This window comes from Mizuhopecten yessoensis, unplaced genomic scaffold (genome assembly GCF_002113885.1).
Source record: "Mizuhopecten yessoensis strain PY_sf001 unplaced genomic scaffold, ASM211388v2 scaffold10821, whole genome shotgun sequence".
Lineage (NCBI taxonomy): Eukaryota > Metazoa > Mollusca > Bivalvia > Pectinida > Pectinidae > Mizuhopecten > Mizuhopecten yessoensis.
Window position 1 is genome coordinate 1190358 of NW_018408738.1, and position 20044 is coordinate 1210401.

At 34.2% G+C, this 20044-nt stretch overlaps 1 protein-coding gene across 4 annotated transcripts in view; it reads right to left on the minus strand.

Annotated features, from left to right (window-relative positions):
* LOC110462654 (sterile alpha motif domain-containing protein 9-like) overlaps window positions 1–18528 on the minus strand; it is a 117066-nt gene extending 98538 nt beyond the window's left edge. For 3 of the 4 annotated variants that reach the window (XM_021516724.1, XM_021516721.1, XM_021516723.1), the window contains exons 1-4: window positions 18448–18528; window positions 12837–12942; window positions 2772–2809; window positions 1477–1533 (exon numbers count right to left, since the gene is read on the minus strand). In XM_021516724.1, the coding sequence (XP_021372399.1) occupies window positions 1477–1533; window positions 2772–2809; window positions 12837–12927 (186 nt within the window). In that variant the 5' untranslated portion in view covers window positions 12928–12942; window positions 18448–18528. Of the gene's footprint in view, window positions 1–1476; window positions 1534–2771; window positions 2810–12836; window positions 12943–14776; window positions 14840–18447 lie in introns of those variants that run through there. The other variant, XM_021516722.1, reaches the window with a different exon arrangement.
* Window positions 18529–20044: the final 1516 nt, after the last annotated feature.

Genomic DNA, 20044 nt, shown 5'->3' on the forward strand with positions numbered 1-20044 from the left:
GGGGGTCTACGCAGTCCTGTAATGATTCTAGCTGGACTGACTCTAAGAGATTTTTTTAGATTTTGTGAACAATTATTCCAATTAACATCTGCATTTTCTAGTATAGGTCTAATATATGATGTATACATTGTGGTTAATGACTGTCTGTCAAGTTTATGTTTCATCATCCTTAAAATATTAATTATTTTGTATGCTTTTTGGTAAATATCATAAATATGGTCATTCCACTTAGCATCATCACTGAATGTCAAGCCAAGATGTGTATGTGTTCGGCTGACAGTAACAGGTTCATCATAAAAATATACATTTGGGTGATTAGTATTCATTTTTTTAGAGAATATAACAGATTCTGTTTTATTTGGATGGAATTTAATATCCCATTTATCAGCCCAGAGTTTTATACTACTGAGATCATCTGTTAGGTTTTGTGCTAATTCGATTGGATCATCGTCTGTTACAGCGTACATAGAAGTGTCATCAGCAAACAGTTTAATTTCATGAGAAACAAAGTCAACAATATCATTAATATAAAGGAAAAACAAAAGCGGACCGAGAACCGAGCCCTGCGGTACCCCTGCATTTACAGGCCTGGATGTAGATATAGATCCGTCAGTTAACACTCTTTGTTTTCTAGCTTCTAAAACATTTCTCAACCAACAGAGTAATTTCCATTTGATGCCATATAGTTGGAGTTTATGTACCAGTCCATCATCTTATTGTTCCTATAACGTCATAGCATTGTTTCTTTTCACGTCATTTAAGTCATAACCTAAGGTTTTCAGGGAATTCATACCATAGGGACCTGGTAGAACAGGAGATATATCTGTGAAGGTATGGAGAAATGTATACACGAAATAGTATGACCGTGCATGAATTCCCGATAACTGTAAACATAGCAAGCTATTGACTATAACAAAATAAACTTTACATATTGTAAGTACTGCTTCAGTATAAACCATGATCTAATGCACAATAATGCATTAAATGTTGATTGTATGCATCAGCAAAATCAAGTAAAAGTTAATAGTTTTACAATGCAGTGTACTCATTTTATTTTTTTGCAATGTTGATACAGAATGTACGTATTGCTCTACAAAATATTTCTTCGTGTAGGCTGATGCCCTGTTGAAGCAGATTGTTCAACATTACGTGTAGGTTCTTGTTCTATCGCAAGCTTTTCAGAACGACTAAAGTGTTTTTTTGAAAACATATAAGTGGATATTTTAAAAATTAAGATTGTTTCGATCTGACATTTACTTAATCAAATGAAAAAGGTTCAAACTGTCTAATGGCGGATGATAAAAGAAAACGAAATGAAAGCTTTAAGATTATGATAAATTCTTCTCCGGATTAATCCTCCATGCTTTGTTAATAATTATAACAAATTCTGTGTTTATATATACACATTTGCATTTCAAAAGAGAGATAGTTGATTTTCAGGAACAAATAGCATAGGAATTATACACAACTACTAACCTTTTCCAAAATAAATTCGGCTGATGAGGTGTCGCAGAGAGTGACAGACCCAATACCCTATAATGACAATATGAAGTAAACACAGTTATTGAAAGACAAGAATAGCATTGCCACGGAAGTAGGGTCTGTTTCCTCCAGTTTCTGGTTTCTTATATTTCTTATCAAGGCATAAAGATATAAAAGAGAACTAACAAAACGTGTGTTCCACCATTGATTGACGTAATGACAATGTGTCTGTATCAGTTATATAAGACAAAGCGTTACAGGAAATTAATGTGATTTAAAACACATTTTACTGAGTAACAAGATTCCAACAAGTGATTTTACTCTTATAACAGAATGACTTAGGATGCATATAACAACATCACGACTTAATTAAAACGCTTACGACTACAAATGGCAAATGTCTTTATCATTAAAAATCAGAACTCTGACTGTGTACGATAAGGAAATCGTAAGGTAAAAAGGCAATACTTCGTCAACAGTAGGAAAATACGGAAGTGAACAGATTTGCTCCTATAGGTGACTGTTCTTTTACTACAATAAATTATACTCGTTATAATCGTAAGTTAACTTTAAGAATAATAATGGTCTCCAACTACATGTACATGTACATAGGTGACGATGGATATAAGTTTTATTGAAAAAATAGTTTCCAAGCATATCTTGATAACGACAGATAAATATCTAATCGATAGGAGAGCAATGATAAATGTCTAGTGACTTGGATTTGAGATTCGCGATATTAACGATATGATATGATATTTTGTTTTCATTTATGGTCAATCAAGCACAAAATGCATTCAGTAAGAACGTTGACAAAATTCTTCTTCGTATTAATGTCATAAATAATATGGACTCGTCAATCTGTTCCTTCGGTATATGTTGCTGTTGTGTATAATGGTTAGTAAGTTTGCGTGTAATTTGTTGATATGCGCTTTAGTGTCAGAGTACCTATTAAGTGTATATTATAATGTAAACATGCAAGATTCTAATATTATTATGCATGCATAGTTTTTGAATTGCACATTTTGACTGTAACTATAGGTAATAATTCCTCGTTGTTTATATATAAACTGTGAATGTTACAGTGTATTTGAATTAATGTACAAATGTTTACCAGACAGAAGATAACTAAGCTAGATTATACCTGTTGTGCACATTTTGTGATGTTTATAAGTATATATATATTATAAGCTTGTCAACTTTAAATCTTTGAGTATGCTTATTATCAAAGTGAATTTTAACATCATTACGAACGTTTTGATTCAAATTAAAAAAAAAAAAAATCTCACCTCATCACTGCAAATCGAAACTTGATGGACTTGAGCAACTGCAAGAAACGAAAAGCAATATGTATGTTTATTTCAAAATAACTGATGTCCTGCAAGAGTAGTTCCAACATCACAGTACTCGATTTGTTATATAAAACGAAATCCTTTAGTCTCGGTTAATACGTTGTTATATGCACCTAAAAGAGTAGTATCGACCTCGAAAGCGTATTGGCCGAAACCAAAATATTTCGTTTTTATATAACATAACATGTCTTTACACAACATGAGATTTTATATATCCAAAAACAAAAAAGCGAGAATGAGATAAATTGTAAATATTGCTAAAATATTATCAATATTTCACATACTTTTATATGTGTTACCGATTTTTTTAACAAACAAACAGACAAAACCATGAAATTTATTTGGCAAAAACAGTAGGTTTTGGTCTGTTATAAATTGTTTATATCGGGATCTTAATTAGAAACATGAAGCCAGATCATTTGTAATATACGTGCATATTCATTACTTGCACTCATTAACATATAAGAGCATATGTTTTATTTTCACGATTAAAACATTTATGTTCTATCAGTGTGGTGAATATTTCCCCTTTTTCATTGCGAATGCAAAGCACAAGTGCAATATATGGAAAGTATCTAACCCCTTAGTTTATCGAATTTATTTTTTAAATATGTTTTGGTTCATACATAAAACAACAGTTGGTTTCTGGACATATTTATCCTAAAACACTAACGCAATAAATGTAAAACGAATACATTCCTTATATTTACCATTTCAAGCGCGTCCTAGTTATCGATAAAAAAACTTTACAGGATTATAGAAAAAAAATCTCTTTTTATATATATGCCATATGCGAGCAGCGCATTAAAAAGAACAGCGTGTTTTCGAAGAAAAAGCAAAACCGTTGGAAGTTCTAGCAACAGTATGACAACGAAACAAATAACACGTACTACCATTTTCATTTTTTTAATTTGTATCCTATTGCAAGTAATATGTTAATATCATTTTTTTAACCAACTTGTTTGAATTTAGCAAGCAACCATGCTTAATGTTCCGTTATATAAGCATAATAACAAGTGCGGAATTAACTGTATTTCATAATGCGGCCCGACATTTTTTTAAATAAAATTTAAAGGAGATACTCGTCAATAGGTCCCGGCTTCTACAGGGTAGCCGTAAAAGACCGACAAAACACTCCTACGAGTGAATACGGTTCTCTCCCTGACACTACATCAAATCTATAGGGGCAGTGCACAATTATTGTAAAATGTTTTTACTGTCACGACACTTTGTCAATTCATGCAGGACAGTTTTCACTTTTACATTCACAAAAAACACCGGGTATAAATCCCAATTTTATTTAGAATACAAAAACGTGTAAGCTGTCCTGCATGAATTAACAGTGTCGTGGCAGTTTACCCTTATTACAAAATGTGTAAACTGCCCCCTAATGAATTAACACAGTGTCAGACAGAGCACTTTTAACTAATATAAATGTAGGAGTGTTCTGTCGGCCGGTATCAGACATAGTACATATAGAATGCAGATACAAATAGGTTTAAATAGTACAGTGACTCAGTTTACAAGTTGGCCTTTATCACTGCGTAATACACATGAACGCAATAGCTACACGCGTACTTCTGTCGATGTAATATATTCGGTACGTGTCAAGACTATCGACATAGTAAGATAACAAAACGTATATGCACCTCGGCGTGTGTCAGTAGGTAGGATAACATTTGACAGATACAGATATATACCAATAATGCCTATTACATGGGTTTTTATTTTTATGCTAAACCGCCGTGTACAGCTTGCGTTAATTTTTTAGTATGTTGATGGCAAATAATCTACGTATTATTGCCTGAACTATCAGAACAAACCACAAACTTTTAGATTACGTATCAAAGTGTTTTACGACACAGAAAACCTGTTCCAATATATGGTGGTTTCACACGGAGAACATAAATGGGGTTAAAGTAAACATGCATCTGATAAATAGGACACACTTATAGACAATTTCTTCCCTCTGATAAGTTGATGGTCTACGCACATATATGTTCCTACATGTAACATTTACTTTTAAGAGCTCATCGCAGTGAGGAATATATTACAGTAGCAAAACAATGTCCAAAAATAAATATAAACCATATTCTGTATATGGAAGATCAAAAGATATGCATATTGGATACCGTATCGGCATCAATGTATGTACCCGTCATAAAAAGATTTATCCCCAATAAAACAACTCATCCAGATGAATATTTTATGCATAAAATATTCATCCCCATTACCCCCCCNTTACATCATGTTACTTGTAGTACATGATTTATATGGTGTCATATATGTCTGTCCAGGTAATACACACTAAGATGTCACCTGTGTGGGGACTGGGGCCCCGGAGGCTACTGTTGCGTGGTGACACACAGGTGTGGTCAAAACCAGTTGTCTAGATTTAGTGCTATACTGACAATTCATTAACACAGATATAAAGAGTTCATCAGGTTAAAAAAATCATTTACATATCATAAAACTAATTTCTTTTACAATTGTTTCTATGAATTATTTTTAACATTGCAATCCAAACATTTGAAAAGCAGTACATTATATGTTATATGTTTATAGCTAAAATTGAATTTTTCAATTGATCATTACATCCATTCATATATGGCAAATCTGCTTCAACCTTTAAATATTTTTTCTAGTATTGTGTTACAGAAAATACTCATAAACGTAAATATTTTAGATATAATATTATATTTAAGTCGATTAAGGTGGTGCATGGTGTATCTAAATATTCTATTACTACAGTATAGAGGCGATATACGTACAAAGGGGAAGGTAGGTATTTTTTGGGGAGTTAATACTTAAGGTGGCTCCACATTTTCGCAATTAACCAGAAAAAACTCGTTGAAACTTTTATATAATGGTTATGCAACTATGTGGAGTTGATTTTATGAAAATCCAAACATTCAGATAGTTTGGGGACTTTTTTGGAAAAAATACCAAAAAAATGAATTTTCGTCAATTTAAATATTTTCCGGTGGGTTTTTTTTTGTGTGCGACATTGTTCGGAACAATAACAACAATAAAACAAGAGGCCAATTATACAGACCCCTTGGTCCAAGGATGCTCCAGACTAAATATGGAAAAAAATCCCTTAACTTGATGGTCGAAGAAGGATTTAAAAGGTTTTACCTCTATTTCTCCTATTGGCCCCGCCCTTCTGCCCCCTGGGAGACCACACCCATTGCATATACAAAATTGAGTCCCCTTGGTCCAAGGATGCTCCAAACTGAATTAGGGATTTTCAAGGTTTTACCTCTATTTCCCCTATTGGGCCCCGCCTCTCTGCCTCCAGGGGCGTTAGACACACCGTTTATACAAAATTGGTTCCCCTTCACCCAATGATGCTTCATATCCTGTCATTCGTACAGAAGAAGAAGGTATTTGAAGAATTTGCTATGTTTCCACTATTGGGCCCCTCCCTTCTGTCCCCAGGTGGGCCACACTCGCTGTTTATAAGAAATTGAGTCCCTTTTGTCCAAGGATATTCCAGACTAAATTAGGATAAAATCCCTCAATCCATATTGTAGAAGAAGGATTATAAAGGTTTTACTTCTTTTTCCCCTATTTGGCCCGCCCCTCAGGTCCCAGGGGAGCACACCCACCATTTATACAAAATTGGTTCTTCTCGACCCAATGATGCTCCACACAAAATGTTGTTAAAATCCGCTCAGTGGTTCATGACAAGTAGTGTAAAGTTGACGGACGACGAACGACGGTTGACGGACGCTGCGGTATGGCATAAGCTCACCTTGGCCCTTTGGACCAGGTGAGCTAAAAATTAAAAGAAGCATTTCTAATTAACCCTACAAATATTTTATTTATCGCAAAATATGTAACACATGTTACAAAAATATTTTTTTATTGTATTTGCACGGATAAAAGTGATTATCTACAAGCTAAAAGTAAACAGGACACAAAGATCTATACATATAGAATGGGAAATGAAAAAATATACACAATGGCTTTATAATTGATTTATTTTACATTTTACAATCACTTTGATCCGGGTTAGAGTTATCTTCCTTGAAAAAAAAATGGAAATTTTTGCAGAAGGGTGACATTTACACAATGACAGTTGTCACTGTTTACATATAACAAAAATGATGGAAATAAATAAAAAAAATGATATCAAAATTATCAATTTATTGTTCTTTTATGGAACCAAATTACCCTCAGTCATGTACACTTTGGACATCATTCCACAGTCCGCTAACTCACGGTATATTTATAATTACATGTCAGGTACATATGTGACCAGAGGCTATCGCATGGTATGCCGTTCTCACGTGCACTCACACATGCATTTCATAGGTATCTTGATATTTTACAAAACATTATTTTCACAGAGTAAGTAGACTACATTTGTAAACACGATTTAATCGACAGAGCGAAACTCCCTCAACAGCGAAAATCGTAACGACCTCGAGCTTATGAACTCGTGTTGCACATGTGAGGTTGGTACGTCCGCATTCCATGCGTTTCCTATATGACCTTCTTGAGGTCGTTTGGTCTCATGTCACTGTCTTCCCGTGAGTCTGTTTATGTCAATGAATTGGAAAGCTTTATTCCTGAAGTACGTGTGATTATACATTTCCCGGTAAAATCTCGATATCAGGTGTTAACATATCATCGGCACGCACATGTACTATTGTTTCCCAGGGCCCTGTTCGTTTATCCGGAACAACCGGTTTGACCGTTCATAAATGTAACAATTTCGGGTATAAATCCTGGCGGACCTGCAAATGTGTACGCAGGCCTTGCAAGACTTTCTCAAGACCCGCCTGAAAGCAGCATCAGATTACTAGGTCCGACCTTATTTAATAAACGAACAACAGTGGTCCGATCGGTTTGACCGTTTAAACGAAAACAGCACAGGTGTTACTATATTTTGCACTACGATATTGAATGCCCGATACGCAATACGGAAATGACCACACGGTGTACATGCACATTTCGATCAAGATAATTGAGTCCGAGCTGTACTTTATCCGGAAGTACGTCACGAAAATGGACGCTGATGACGATGTGTGGAGCCACCTTAAGGGATTATATGGGGTTGGATAAGTTATTATGGTGGTAGATATTTATTTCATGACCAAAATATAGGCTAGTTGATTATTTTAAAGGGGTAGATGACTATAGTATAGAGTACATTTGTAGATATGTATTGTATGACTAATGTATAGGGTAGATATGTATTTTATGACTACAGCATAGGGTAGATATGTATTTTATGACTACAGTATAGAGAAGATATGTATTTAATGACTACAGTATAGAGAAAATATGTATTTAATGACTACAGTATAGGGTAGATATGTATTTTATGACTACAGTATAGGGTAGATATGTATTTTATGACTAAAGTATAGGGCAGAAAGGTATTTTATGACTACAGTATAGAGAAGATATGTATTTAATGACTACAGGATAGAGAAGATATGTATTTAATGACTACAGTATAGGGTAGATATGTATTTTATGACTAAAGTATAGGGCAGAAAGGTATTTTATGACTACAGCATAGGGTAGATAGGTATTGTATGACTACAATATAGAGTACATTTGTAGATATGTATTTTATGACTACAGTATAGGGTAGATATGTATTTTATGACTAAAGTATAGGTCAGAAAGGTGTTTTATGAATACAGTACAGGGTAGAAAAGTATTTCATGGGGGGTAGATATAGGTATTGTTTTGGGATAGATAGATATTTTATGACTACAGCATAGGGCAGATAGGTATTTTATGACTACAGTATAGGGTAGATAAGTATTGTATGACTACAGTATAGTGTAGAAAAGTTTTTCATGGGGGTAGATATAGGTAATGTATTGGGATAAATAGGTATTAATGACTACAGTATAGAAAAGATATGTATTTTATGACTACAGTAAAGGGAAGATAGGTATTTCATGGGGTAGATAGGTATTGTATTGGGATAGATAGGTATTTTTTGACTACAGTATAGGGCAGATAGGTATTTTATGACTACATTATAGAGTAGATAGGTATTTTAGGGCTACAGTATAGGGCAGATAGGTATTTTATGATTACAGTATAGGGCAGATAGGTATTTTATGACCACAGCATCGGGCAGATAAGTATTTGATGAGTACAGTAAATGTTAGAAAGGTATTTCATTGGCGTAGATAGATATTGTATTGGGAAAGATATGTATTTTATGACTACAGTAGAAGGGTAGAAAGGTATTATATAACTACAGTATAGGGTTGAAAGGTATTTCATGGGGGTAGACATAGGTATTGTATTGGGAAAGATAGGTATTTTATGATTACAATATAGAGTACATTTGTAGATATGCATTTTATGACTACATTATAGGGCAGATAGGTATTTTATGACTACAGTATAGGGTAATAAGGTAATCCATTGGGGTAGATATAGTTATTGTATTGGGATATATAGGTATTTTATGATTACTGTATAGGGCAGAGAAATAATCTATGACTACAGTATAGGGCAGATAGGTATTTCATGGGGGTAGATATAGGTATTGTATTGGGATGGATAGGTATTTCATGAATACAGTATAGGGCAGATAGGTATTTTTTGACAACAGTATAGGGAAGATAGGTATCTCATGGGGGTAGATAGATAATGTATTGCGATAGATAGGTATTTTATGACTACAGTATAGGGTAGATGGGTATTTTATGACTACAATATAGGGTAGATAGACATTTCATTGGGTAGATAGGAATTAATGGGGATAGATAGGCACTGTATGACTGCATCATAGGCTACATGATATTTTAAGGGATGGATAAGTGTTAAATGAGTATAGTATAGAGTACATTTGTAGATATGTATTTTATGCCTACAGTATAGGGCAGATAGGTTTTTCATGATTACAGTATAGGGTAGAAAGGTATTTCATTGGTGTAGATATAGGTATTGTATTGGGATAGAAAGGTATTTCATGGGGGTATAAAGGTATTGTATGACTACAGTATAGGGTAGATAGACGTGTCATGGGGTAGATAGGAATTAATGGGGATAGATTGGTATTTTATGACTACAGTTTAGGGCAGATAGGTATTTTATGACGACATAAAACTATCTACACCTATAAAATACCTATCTTTCCCTATACAATATCTGTCTACCCCCGTAAAATCACCATCTACCCTATACTGTTGTCATATTATACCTATCTACCAACATAATATAGACTTCTCAATGCTGTGGTCTTTAATTATGTTTCTTTCTTGATTAGACATCTTAATTTGTCGGGGGGAAGGGGGAGGGGACAAATGTAAGATATCAACTGTACCACAATATCAAGAAAATACAAATGACAATTTCTTTCCAAAAACAGTAAACAAGTACCTAAGCCAAGTTTATTAGTCTCACTTTTACACTGTACATTTAAATAATTTGTACTGTAAAACATATTTTGTTATTATCTGGGGGGTTTTGGGGGGGTTTTATTTGGGGGGGGGNATCAACTGTTATATCAAGAAAAATAAAAAAAACACTTCTTTTCAGAATACAGTATAGAAGTAACAATGCCAGTTACATTATTCTCATCATTTGTTAGTAATCAAAAATATGAATAAAAATGGGTTTAAAACCTAAGTACAGTATAAGTATTTATTTGTTTTAATCATCCTACATATGACTTCTAGGGTAATTATAAGTCTGTATGTTTTCCTGTGTTATGACCACACCAGTATTACCTAGCCGTATTGATAAGCCCCCATGGCCGAAGCCCCCACACAAGTGACACCCTAGTGTGTATTACCTGGAGAGACATAAAGGAATCATGTACTGCAGGTCAAATGATGTTATAATGTTATAACTTTTCTATTGAAGTAAAACCTCTAAATAAAATATAGGGGGTTGGGGGTTAGTATGTGATTGTGGAGGAGGATAAATATTTTATGCATATAAAATGCTCATCCGGATAGGTATCTTATGGGTATGAATATTTTATAGGACACCGGGATGCTAGATAGAATTGCATGTGCTTTAGAAAAAAAGAGGTCAAGTGGTTCCATATTGCACACCTTGCTTTTCAAGCAATCTTCTTCAAATATTCTTATCAAATATAGTTTTTTCCCAGATTTTTCGTCATTTTCAATGTTTCATAGCACACTTAGAATAACACCGCTCGTTTATATAGTGTGTGTTCCTCGGTCTTGAAGGATATTTGCCTTATAGTAAATATGTTGAAATATGATCAACTGCTCAGTAAGAGTAGGTTTTGACATGTTTAGAAGGGTATTCCTTTAACGCCCAGTACCTAGAATGGCTGAAGGACTTTCGACCCTTCGTTATACGCCTGTTTTTCCTGGAATTACGAGTCGTCATTCCGTATTATGTATCGGGTATTTAATTTCAATTAATTATAAAAACACCTGTGCATGTGCCTAGTAATGATACAGTATCTAAACAACCGATATCGAAACGTTATTGTGAAGTTTTTACTCCTTTTGTATGAACGTATGTGTCCTGTTTGTTTGTGAGTTTTTTTGCTTTTAGATAATCATATTTATCATTGAAATTTAAAAAACAAAACCAAACAGTGTAATTCGTTTTATTTCGTGGTAAATAAAATATTTCTTTTGTAGTATTGTAATTGTTGCAAACAATGCCACACACCAAAGAGATGAAAATTAACGAAAACTGATTATTTTTCCATAAAAATACCTATTTCACCGAAATGCTTATATTTTCATGAAAGCATTCCAAAATAGTTTCATCATCAATGGAATCTGCTTGTTAATTGCGAAAAGGAGGAGCTTTTCCAATTCTTCCTTCACATTCTGTACAACAAATGAGCCAAAGCATCAATACTTCCTCATAGAAATTATTTTTAAGATCTGTTCATATGTGAATATTGCTGTAAGGAGGAATTTTAACCGTTTCTTGTAATGACCTTGCAAGACTAAGTTCCCATGGAGCGAGACCAGAGCCCCTGAATTATTCTGGTTGCATGATTATATCCCTGTTTTCATGTTCATAAATTGAATATAAGCTAATAGGTGTCGATTTGAACTATTTCCATGGATTGGCAACTGATTATGGTATCAATTTATATTAAATTGTCATCTTGTAGGACCCCTGCGCGATAATTGTTGCATGAATGCATTCATCTCTTCATGCCCAGCAGTTGTTCATGTAGATAAATGGTGGAGGTTTTTAAACTTTTTCATGCTTTGACAAAGGGACAAAATCCGAAAGAGGGGCAGAACCCAATAGCTGCCTTTGTCCATTTCATGTCTAACAATTGTATATATGGTTACTAGGTGGGGACTGCTATCGTTTCTATGCTAAAATCAAGGGACTAAGCACTAAGTCCCCGGTGGCAAAGATTGACAAGATTGATAAGAGCCAAATCTTGTGGCATGTTTGTGTAACCTTTTTCCCAGCCCAACCCTTTTATATATGCTAACCATTTCTCACAATGTTTATCTATTGTCCCTACGACTAAATATCAACTGGCAAGTGTGACCCTTAGGGCAAGAATCAATTCGGATATTCGTACCAGCCAATTGATTTACTTTTACATGATAGATGATCTTAATCGTTTTCATTTAATGACAAAAACGACTCAATAAGGTAAATCATGATGAGAGCATGATTTTGTTTGTCTTTATATGTCTAACTTGTTTTAAATACACTGTATGATTAAGGGGAAGGGATCTCAATAATTTTCATATAAGATTCCTGGAATTAGATTTTTAGGGCCAAGATAAAAACTAGGGCAAATTAAAGCAGCATATATGTACTCATAATATTGTCATGCAATAAAGAATGACTTTTAATTCTTTCTTGATATATTGACCTATACAAGACCATGTTCCAAACGGCGGAGAAAACCCAACATATAATCCTAGTTACATGGATATATCTTTGATACAATATCCAATATTTGTATTTATATAGTTATAGGGTGATGATAGGACCCTAACACTCTTGTTGTTATTCATCTTCGATTGGCGTGTAAAAAATAAAACTTACCAGAGGAAAATATTGTGAATAAGTCTCGTCGTGTACACGTTGATTTGGGTAGTCCATAGATATATAAGGTCGCTTTACGCTTCTCATTCATATTGGTTATCTTGCCCTGCAATAAAAGACATTTCTTAAATATGTATGTGTATCACGACAAAGTATTGTGTGTTAAGTACGTGTGCGTCTTATTCGGTGCTTTGTTCTTGAGTTTCCATTCTTTGCGAACATGTAGCAACGGAAAACAGTCAGCCAAAAATTAAGTTCAGCGTACACAGTCATTGCTATTAAGGTTAACAATGTTTATTTCTATTACTACAACATGTATTTGTTTATGCCGTTTTTTGGGGCGTATAGTGCTATCCTTTTTCCTGAGAAGCAGAATTTACATTGAGATTCAAAGTTTGGTATACCATATCTTATTAGTAAAGAACATGTTTAGCGTCAAGGGTTATTTTCCTGATTTACCTTATCAGTGATCATTGTGTCCATTTTTGCTAAACTTACCAGACCCTTAGTTAATGTTTGGATAATTTCAATTGTGATAACAACTTTGTGATGTGAGGTAATAGTCTTTAACAACGTTTTGTTGTATTCAATACTGTTCGTACTCAATGAACTCGTGTGGATATAAAACACAGTCATCATCACTTTGTGGATATCCTTGATCTCTGTTGGCCTAGATTCTATTGCAATTATGCATAATAACGTCGTACTAGTTGTAGTTGATTTCTGTCTGAGCTTGTTAATCGTTTATAAACATCCGGGGTCTACCTTTTAAAATTGTTTCCCTTGCAAACAATGTTTTTTTGTGAATAATGCAAAATGTCAAAAACCATATAGTTGTATTTATAACAGTAGGGATAGGCTCCTTAACAATTGTCACGTGATGTAGGCAATACCTACTCTAAGTGAGACGTCATGAATGGAGTGCGCTTAATGCTGATTTCTTTCCAAATCAAACCTGATAAACTCGCCTGCTTGTGTTTAGTGTTGGACATGACAGTAACATCACATTTTATTTGTGTGAACTGAATGTACTGAACAACAATTTCATTTGTTCAGGAATCTCTTTAATTAACCCGTAAACATTCAAATGTGATTCTTCAAACGGGAAACGAAAACTTCACGAGACAGAAAATTTAAATGTTTTTACTTCTATCGCGAAATTGTTATGGGCCTCTCATAGATTATAAACAATGTTACTGATCTCATTCAGATCTTGTTGTCTGTCAATCATTCCACAAAGAGAGATATAATCTATCCACGCACACTAACGTTCATTTTTGGCAGGTTTAGGTTGTATCCCGGATGTAGGCACTAAATTGATAAGATTTCGCTCTCATTTGCTGTTACTAATAATGGGTATAGTAATATCTCTTTTATAAAGTTATTTATGATTGATATAAATATATGTCTTTGTGAAGAAAATACTTTCAAAACTTGTTCTTTTTGCGCCTAACCCTAAAGCTTTTCTACGAAAAAAGATGTTTTTCTTCAAATTGAATATGAACAGTGAATAAGTCCCCAGATGAAATACTTGGTGTTCGATATCTAAAGCAGTGTATTATATTGATTTGTGAACAGTACCATAGTAGACCAACTAGCGTAAGGTACATTGTGTAAAACCAGGTAAGCCAAGGTTCAAAGCGTGACTATGTAATCATTATGGTTTATCATGTTTTGTGTTTGAATCAGTGTAAGGCTGTACGCCATGCAAGTATCCATTACCCAGTTCATTCAGTACTTTGATTAGGCTACCTTGTGTCGCTTATGGGCGTAAATAAACCTTCCGACATGCTTAAAAATAACCAGTGTTTATATCGATTTACATACATGTACACACTCATTAATTTAGTTACATAATGTACGTGTGTATGCTAACGATGAATCAAATATATTGAAATATATTATGTTTTAAAGATCAGGAAAAAAAGAATTTCTTTTACCTGTTATGCTTGAAGTAATACACGTAGAAACAAGGTAACCCCAGTCAGACTGATGTATACACACATAACACATACCGGTTACCGTGTGGTAACACCACCTCGCATTGTTCGAGATTAGCTGGAAAATTATTAGGTTTTACTTTCGTTTTGATGTGCTGCCCTTAGTTGTATATTTTAAAAGATGTGCTCATCATAAATCTAACACACACCTGAAATGAATGCCAACACATTTTTATCTTTTCAATTGTCTACTGATAAAAACATGTCACACTGGTTTTGACAGACTGGCTGTTTTCTAATCGTTATACGTAGATAAAAATAGTTTTAAAATATAAAGCATTACATTTACAAATATCAACCTGCTATTTAGATAGTGTAACACTTCAGGGCCACGTTTTTCCTACGTATACTAAAACACCGTAAACGTATTCTATTATCTTCCATAGCCATGTAGAAGCATTTGTATTATCGAGCCGAGATGCAGTCATACGAGTGAATTGCATCAACATGATAATGTTATACTTCGTGTCTCCATATTTCGTTGCGTATGTAAAGCAGCAATTTATATTACTGGAAAACTGGAAAACGGACTTGTTTCCTGGTTTAAGCTAAACAAAAGCACAAAGTTATTGTTCTAGTCACAGTAATTAGTACTGTGACAATCAGGTTGTAGTCTTATTTTTTGAGATCCGATTCTGTTATCCCTGTAACTGTCGTCAGGATCAGGAATCGTTTACCAAAATGCGCTTCTATCCAACATCAATATGATTTTGAATACCGAGGCTCGACGTCATAATCATAGTATTATGATAGATGTAGCAGATAAATGTTTTCACCACAATTTGAGTACTTCATAGGAAGTAGTACTAATGTTATGTAGAATAGGCTGACAGAACGTAAACAGACGTTGATGTAAAATAATGTAAGTAAATCTTCTTGCAGTTACAGAACATGGTGAAAATTTTGCAGACAGCACAGCTATCAAGCGATCGATTATTTTATTTTCACTAACGGTAGTGAGCGAATGATTTGACTGACATACGTTATTATGCAAAACACTATTCCATTGATTGATTTATATAAAAATGTATATATTGCTGATATATTGCAACACTTTAGCCTCCTAGTTATGGAAGTGACCCACAGAGAGGGATACACTACACTTGCATACTAGACCGAGATATCCGCATTTCCGGCGGTGCTGGAAAATTATATCCGACCCACGGGTCTAGATCGCTTACACATGCAGACTGGCGGGGGGGAATTATAGTGACCTTTTGGGGTCACGCTATTGTTCGTGACGTCATTTCATGACGTTTTGGGTTCAGTCAGGGTCATTGACGTCTAACAATTGCCATCCGGGCTTCATATGGAAATGAGAAATGTGCGGACAATTTACAACTTTACTGGAAAAGCAGCTGTTTTTTTACGGGTTTTAGGTAATAAGCAAGAAATAGAATCCATCCCTGATGTGAGGTAAGGATAAGGTTAATCAAACCCTCGGGATAAAATATAGAGCAAAAGACCCTCGGCAAAGCCTCGGGTCTCCTGTTCAATATTTTATCCCTTGGGTTTGATTAACATTATCGATACCTCCGATACCTCTCATCAGTTGGTTCTGCCCTGAAAATCTAGATATGTTGTTTCCTATTAAACTACTTAGCCAGTATCGTGTATCCTACTGAGAGGCTTGGACCCACCTTATCAAATAAAGCTAGGATCGCCGTCACCCTCTGATTTTCCCTTGACGGTATATTTGTATGCCATTACAATTAAGTTCACTATTTCCTGGTTTTTCAATGGCCTAGATTCCTCCCATGATTTGACGGTCTTTCCAATGCTTGCTTGGTGTCTTTTCTATGTATTCTCCATATTTTTGTCTTCTAAATTCCTCTTGTTCTATTTATCTTACTATTTATATTTTGTCAATTTTTATTGACACTGTGGTATTATTGTTCATCCTAACTTTGTTCACGTTTTGTTCGACAGCTGATTTCCTATATTCACAGAAGGAACAGCTGGACCAACAACAATAATGACTTTGTTTATATTTCTATGCTGATGTCATCCTATGTATAACATAACAATTGTATGATTTTGTAGTGGAGAGCTTTCATACGTTTTACAACCTGTGCCCACTCCCCACTTCTTTTCGACAATAATACATGTCTAAATAAAGTGAGTATGATCATATAGGTGTTCAAATAATTAAAACCGTTGAATCTTCCACCCATAAATATCTTGATATTGGATGTATCGATTACTTTTACGAATTCATTTTACCAAAATACACCTATAAACGTACGAAACATTCGGGGACTCAAACAGGTTAATCAGTTAAAGAGGCAACATGTTACAAAAAGTGTTTTTTATTGAAATTGTATGGATAAAAGTTAGTATATTTAAGCTAAAAGCAAACAGGACACATAGTTTCATACAAAAAGAGTGAAAAAATTGAACCAAATACACACAAAGCCTTTATAATTAATTTATTTTGCATTTTACAATAATTTTGATCCTGATGAGAGTTGTCTACCTTGAACAAAATCGGAACTTTTTGCAGAGGGATAGAAACTATACCAAAAACGACGGAATTCAATTAAATTACTATATTTAATTGTCAATTTACTGCTCTTTTATGGAACAAAATAACTCTCAATCATGTACACTTTGAATATCATTCCATTGTCCGCATACGCATTGTATTTTTACATGTCAGGTACATATATGTAGCCATAGGCTATCGCATGGTGTGCACGCACATGCACTTGCATTTTATAGGGATCTTGATATTTTACAAACCACTATTTTCACAGAGTTATTGTAATTGCATTTGTGAAATGATTTATCTGACAGAGCGTAACTCGTTCGACAACAAAAGTCATAGCGACCTTGAGCTTGTGAACTACTGTTAGCGCGTGCACATATGTACAGTGAAGTCGTCTGATCTTATGTCAGTGTCTTCCCGTGATTTAATTGATGTCTTTGTATCATAAGCTTTACTTCTGAAGTACGTGTGATTACACATTTCGAAGTTAAGTCTCGATATCGGGTGTTTATCACGTCACGCACGTGTACTATTGTTTACCCGGTGTTACTATAATTTACACTACGGTAATGGAATGCCCGACACGCAATACGGAAATAACGACACGAATATACGACAAGCAAAACATGTGTATTACGAAGGGTGGGAAGTCCTTAACATAGTATTTTTGCACTTACATCAAAGTTCCAAGTATGTAATTAATATGTACCGTGACCTGCAATTATTGTCCTAGCCTTCTCCTCGATTATTGTCTGATAAAAGGAATTACGTAATAGTTAATAAACAATATGTATATCAATCCTCCCGAAAAAAGTACCCGCGACAGACAAATCAAAACATGTTTGGGAGGATGATAGAGTCATAAACCGTGAGGATATCCATAACACAGAACAATCCGCACTTTGGTTTCCTGTTACACACAATGTGTGTATCTACAAGGGTGACATTTTTACTTCCCTATCAGTGGTTATACTCATACTCATGAATGTAGGCTATTCTCAAGTTTTATACATGTAAACCAGAAGTATTGTATAATACGGTCACTTGTGTATACTAACAACGAATAAAATACAACAAAATGCATTACATGTATAAGTCATTAAAATGATAGAAAGCAGTTTACCTGTCGTACATGCCATAATACACACAAGGTGGTAGCTCCTGTCAGTGACTAGACCAAGTCCAGCTCAAACTCTCGCGATCGGGTGGTAGGTAAATCTTGTACGCCGTTCCCGGTCCCGGACTAAAAACCCGTACCAGGAATATAAAGATATTATAATATCTCATTAACGTAATCGTTTATATTTTCTTTTAAATTATACAATAATTTCAAACATTATTTTCTAAATGTGACACTTATAAAAAAAATATTGAATCATCTGATAGTTTAGAAATCGACGATAATGTATATTCCAAGAGGGTAAAACTTGTACGCCGCAGTAAATCGAGTCAAATAGAGTCTAATGGCGTATTAATTTCAGTTCCACAAAACAAAAATGCATTATTGTTTGTCATTATATTACATTCAATGATACTTTTTTCGCATGAAAAATATCAACTTTGTTATGGTCACGAGCGAAGATCGCGGGTGCTTCGTTTTCTCCCGTACCCGTGCTCTGTCAAGCTTCGTCACTCTTAGCCATTCTTACATTTATAAGAATGTTACCAGGCTTTGCGACGAGAACACGGTTCTACATGCATGTACATAAGAATCATTTTTTTTTAATTATATAACGTTATACAAATTAATGATAGTTCACAAAATAAAAATGCATGATTATCATAATGATTTGTTATCATTAAAAAAAATGGTTTCATTAGATTCTGATCTTAGAAGTATATTTAAAATAACTTGAAAAAAAATATTCTATCATTGAAATTTTTTGTATTTTTGTTCACTCACTACGCATTATTTTTTTAATAGGATACAAATACATTAAAAAAATAGCAAAATCACGTAAGTTTTAAATTGAACTGAAAATTATAAATATATTTATTAAAACAATACCTCCTGTAGATTTTATGTTAAAATCACAATGCTGGCTAACCTAACTAACTAAACTGCATTATTTCAACCTGGTCTATATACTTTTGACTTTTATTGCTGTTTTAAGAACATGAATATAGGAAAACACTTTTCAATCAGTTTAAAGCAAGTTAAATAAAATGTTGTCATATATTCATGCCCATCTTCATTACTATTCCCCTAAACATACCAATATACTCGAATTATCGTTGGCGCGTCAATTATTCTGACACCAAAAGCTTTGCATTTTTTTAGTTTAGTTGAAATTCATAGTTTGTCCTTCAGAGTTAAAGTTTAAATAAGTTTAAACAAAACTTAATTAATTCAAAGTCAATAAGTTAACCTTATATACGATTTTTTGACGATCAACTACTCAAGTTTGACATGTTTGACAAGTTTTATTTTAACACTAGTACTCACGCCACACCTTTACGTGCGTAACAAGAGGTCACATATTACAGAGTATACATTGATCACAGGGCCACGTTACAATCACACATATGCTATACTGATACGGGTCACAACACACATAAACATACACAAGGGAAGAAGCTTCGTCAGAGCACTACCGGTACCGCCAAATTTCAAATGAAGATTTTCAACACTTACTTTCGCTATTTTTTCCAGGGATCTCCGGCGATAGCTTCCGTTTGAATTGTAATTAAGTAATCCATCATGATTAATTGTGTAATCA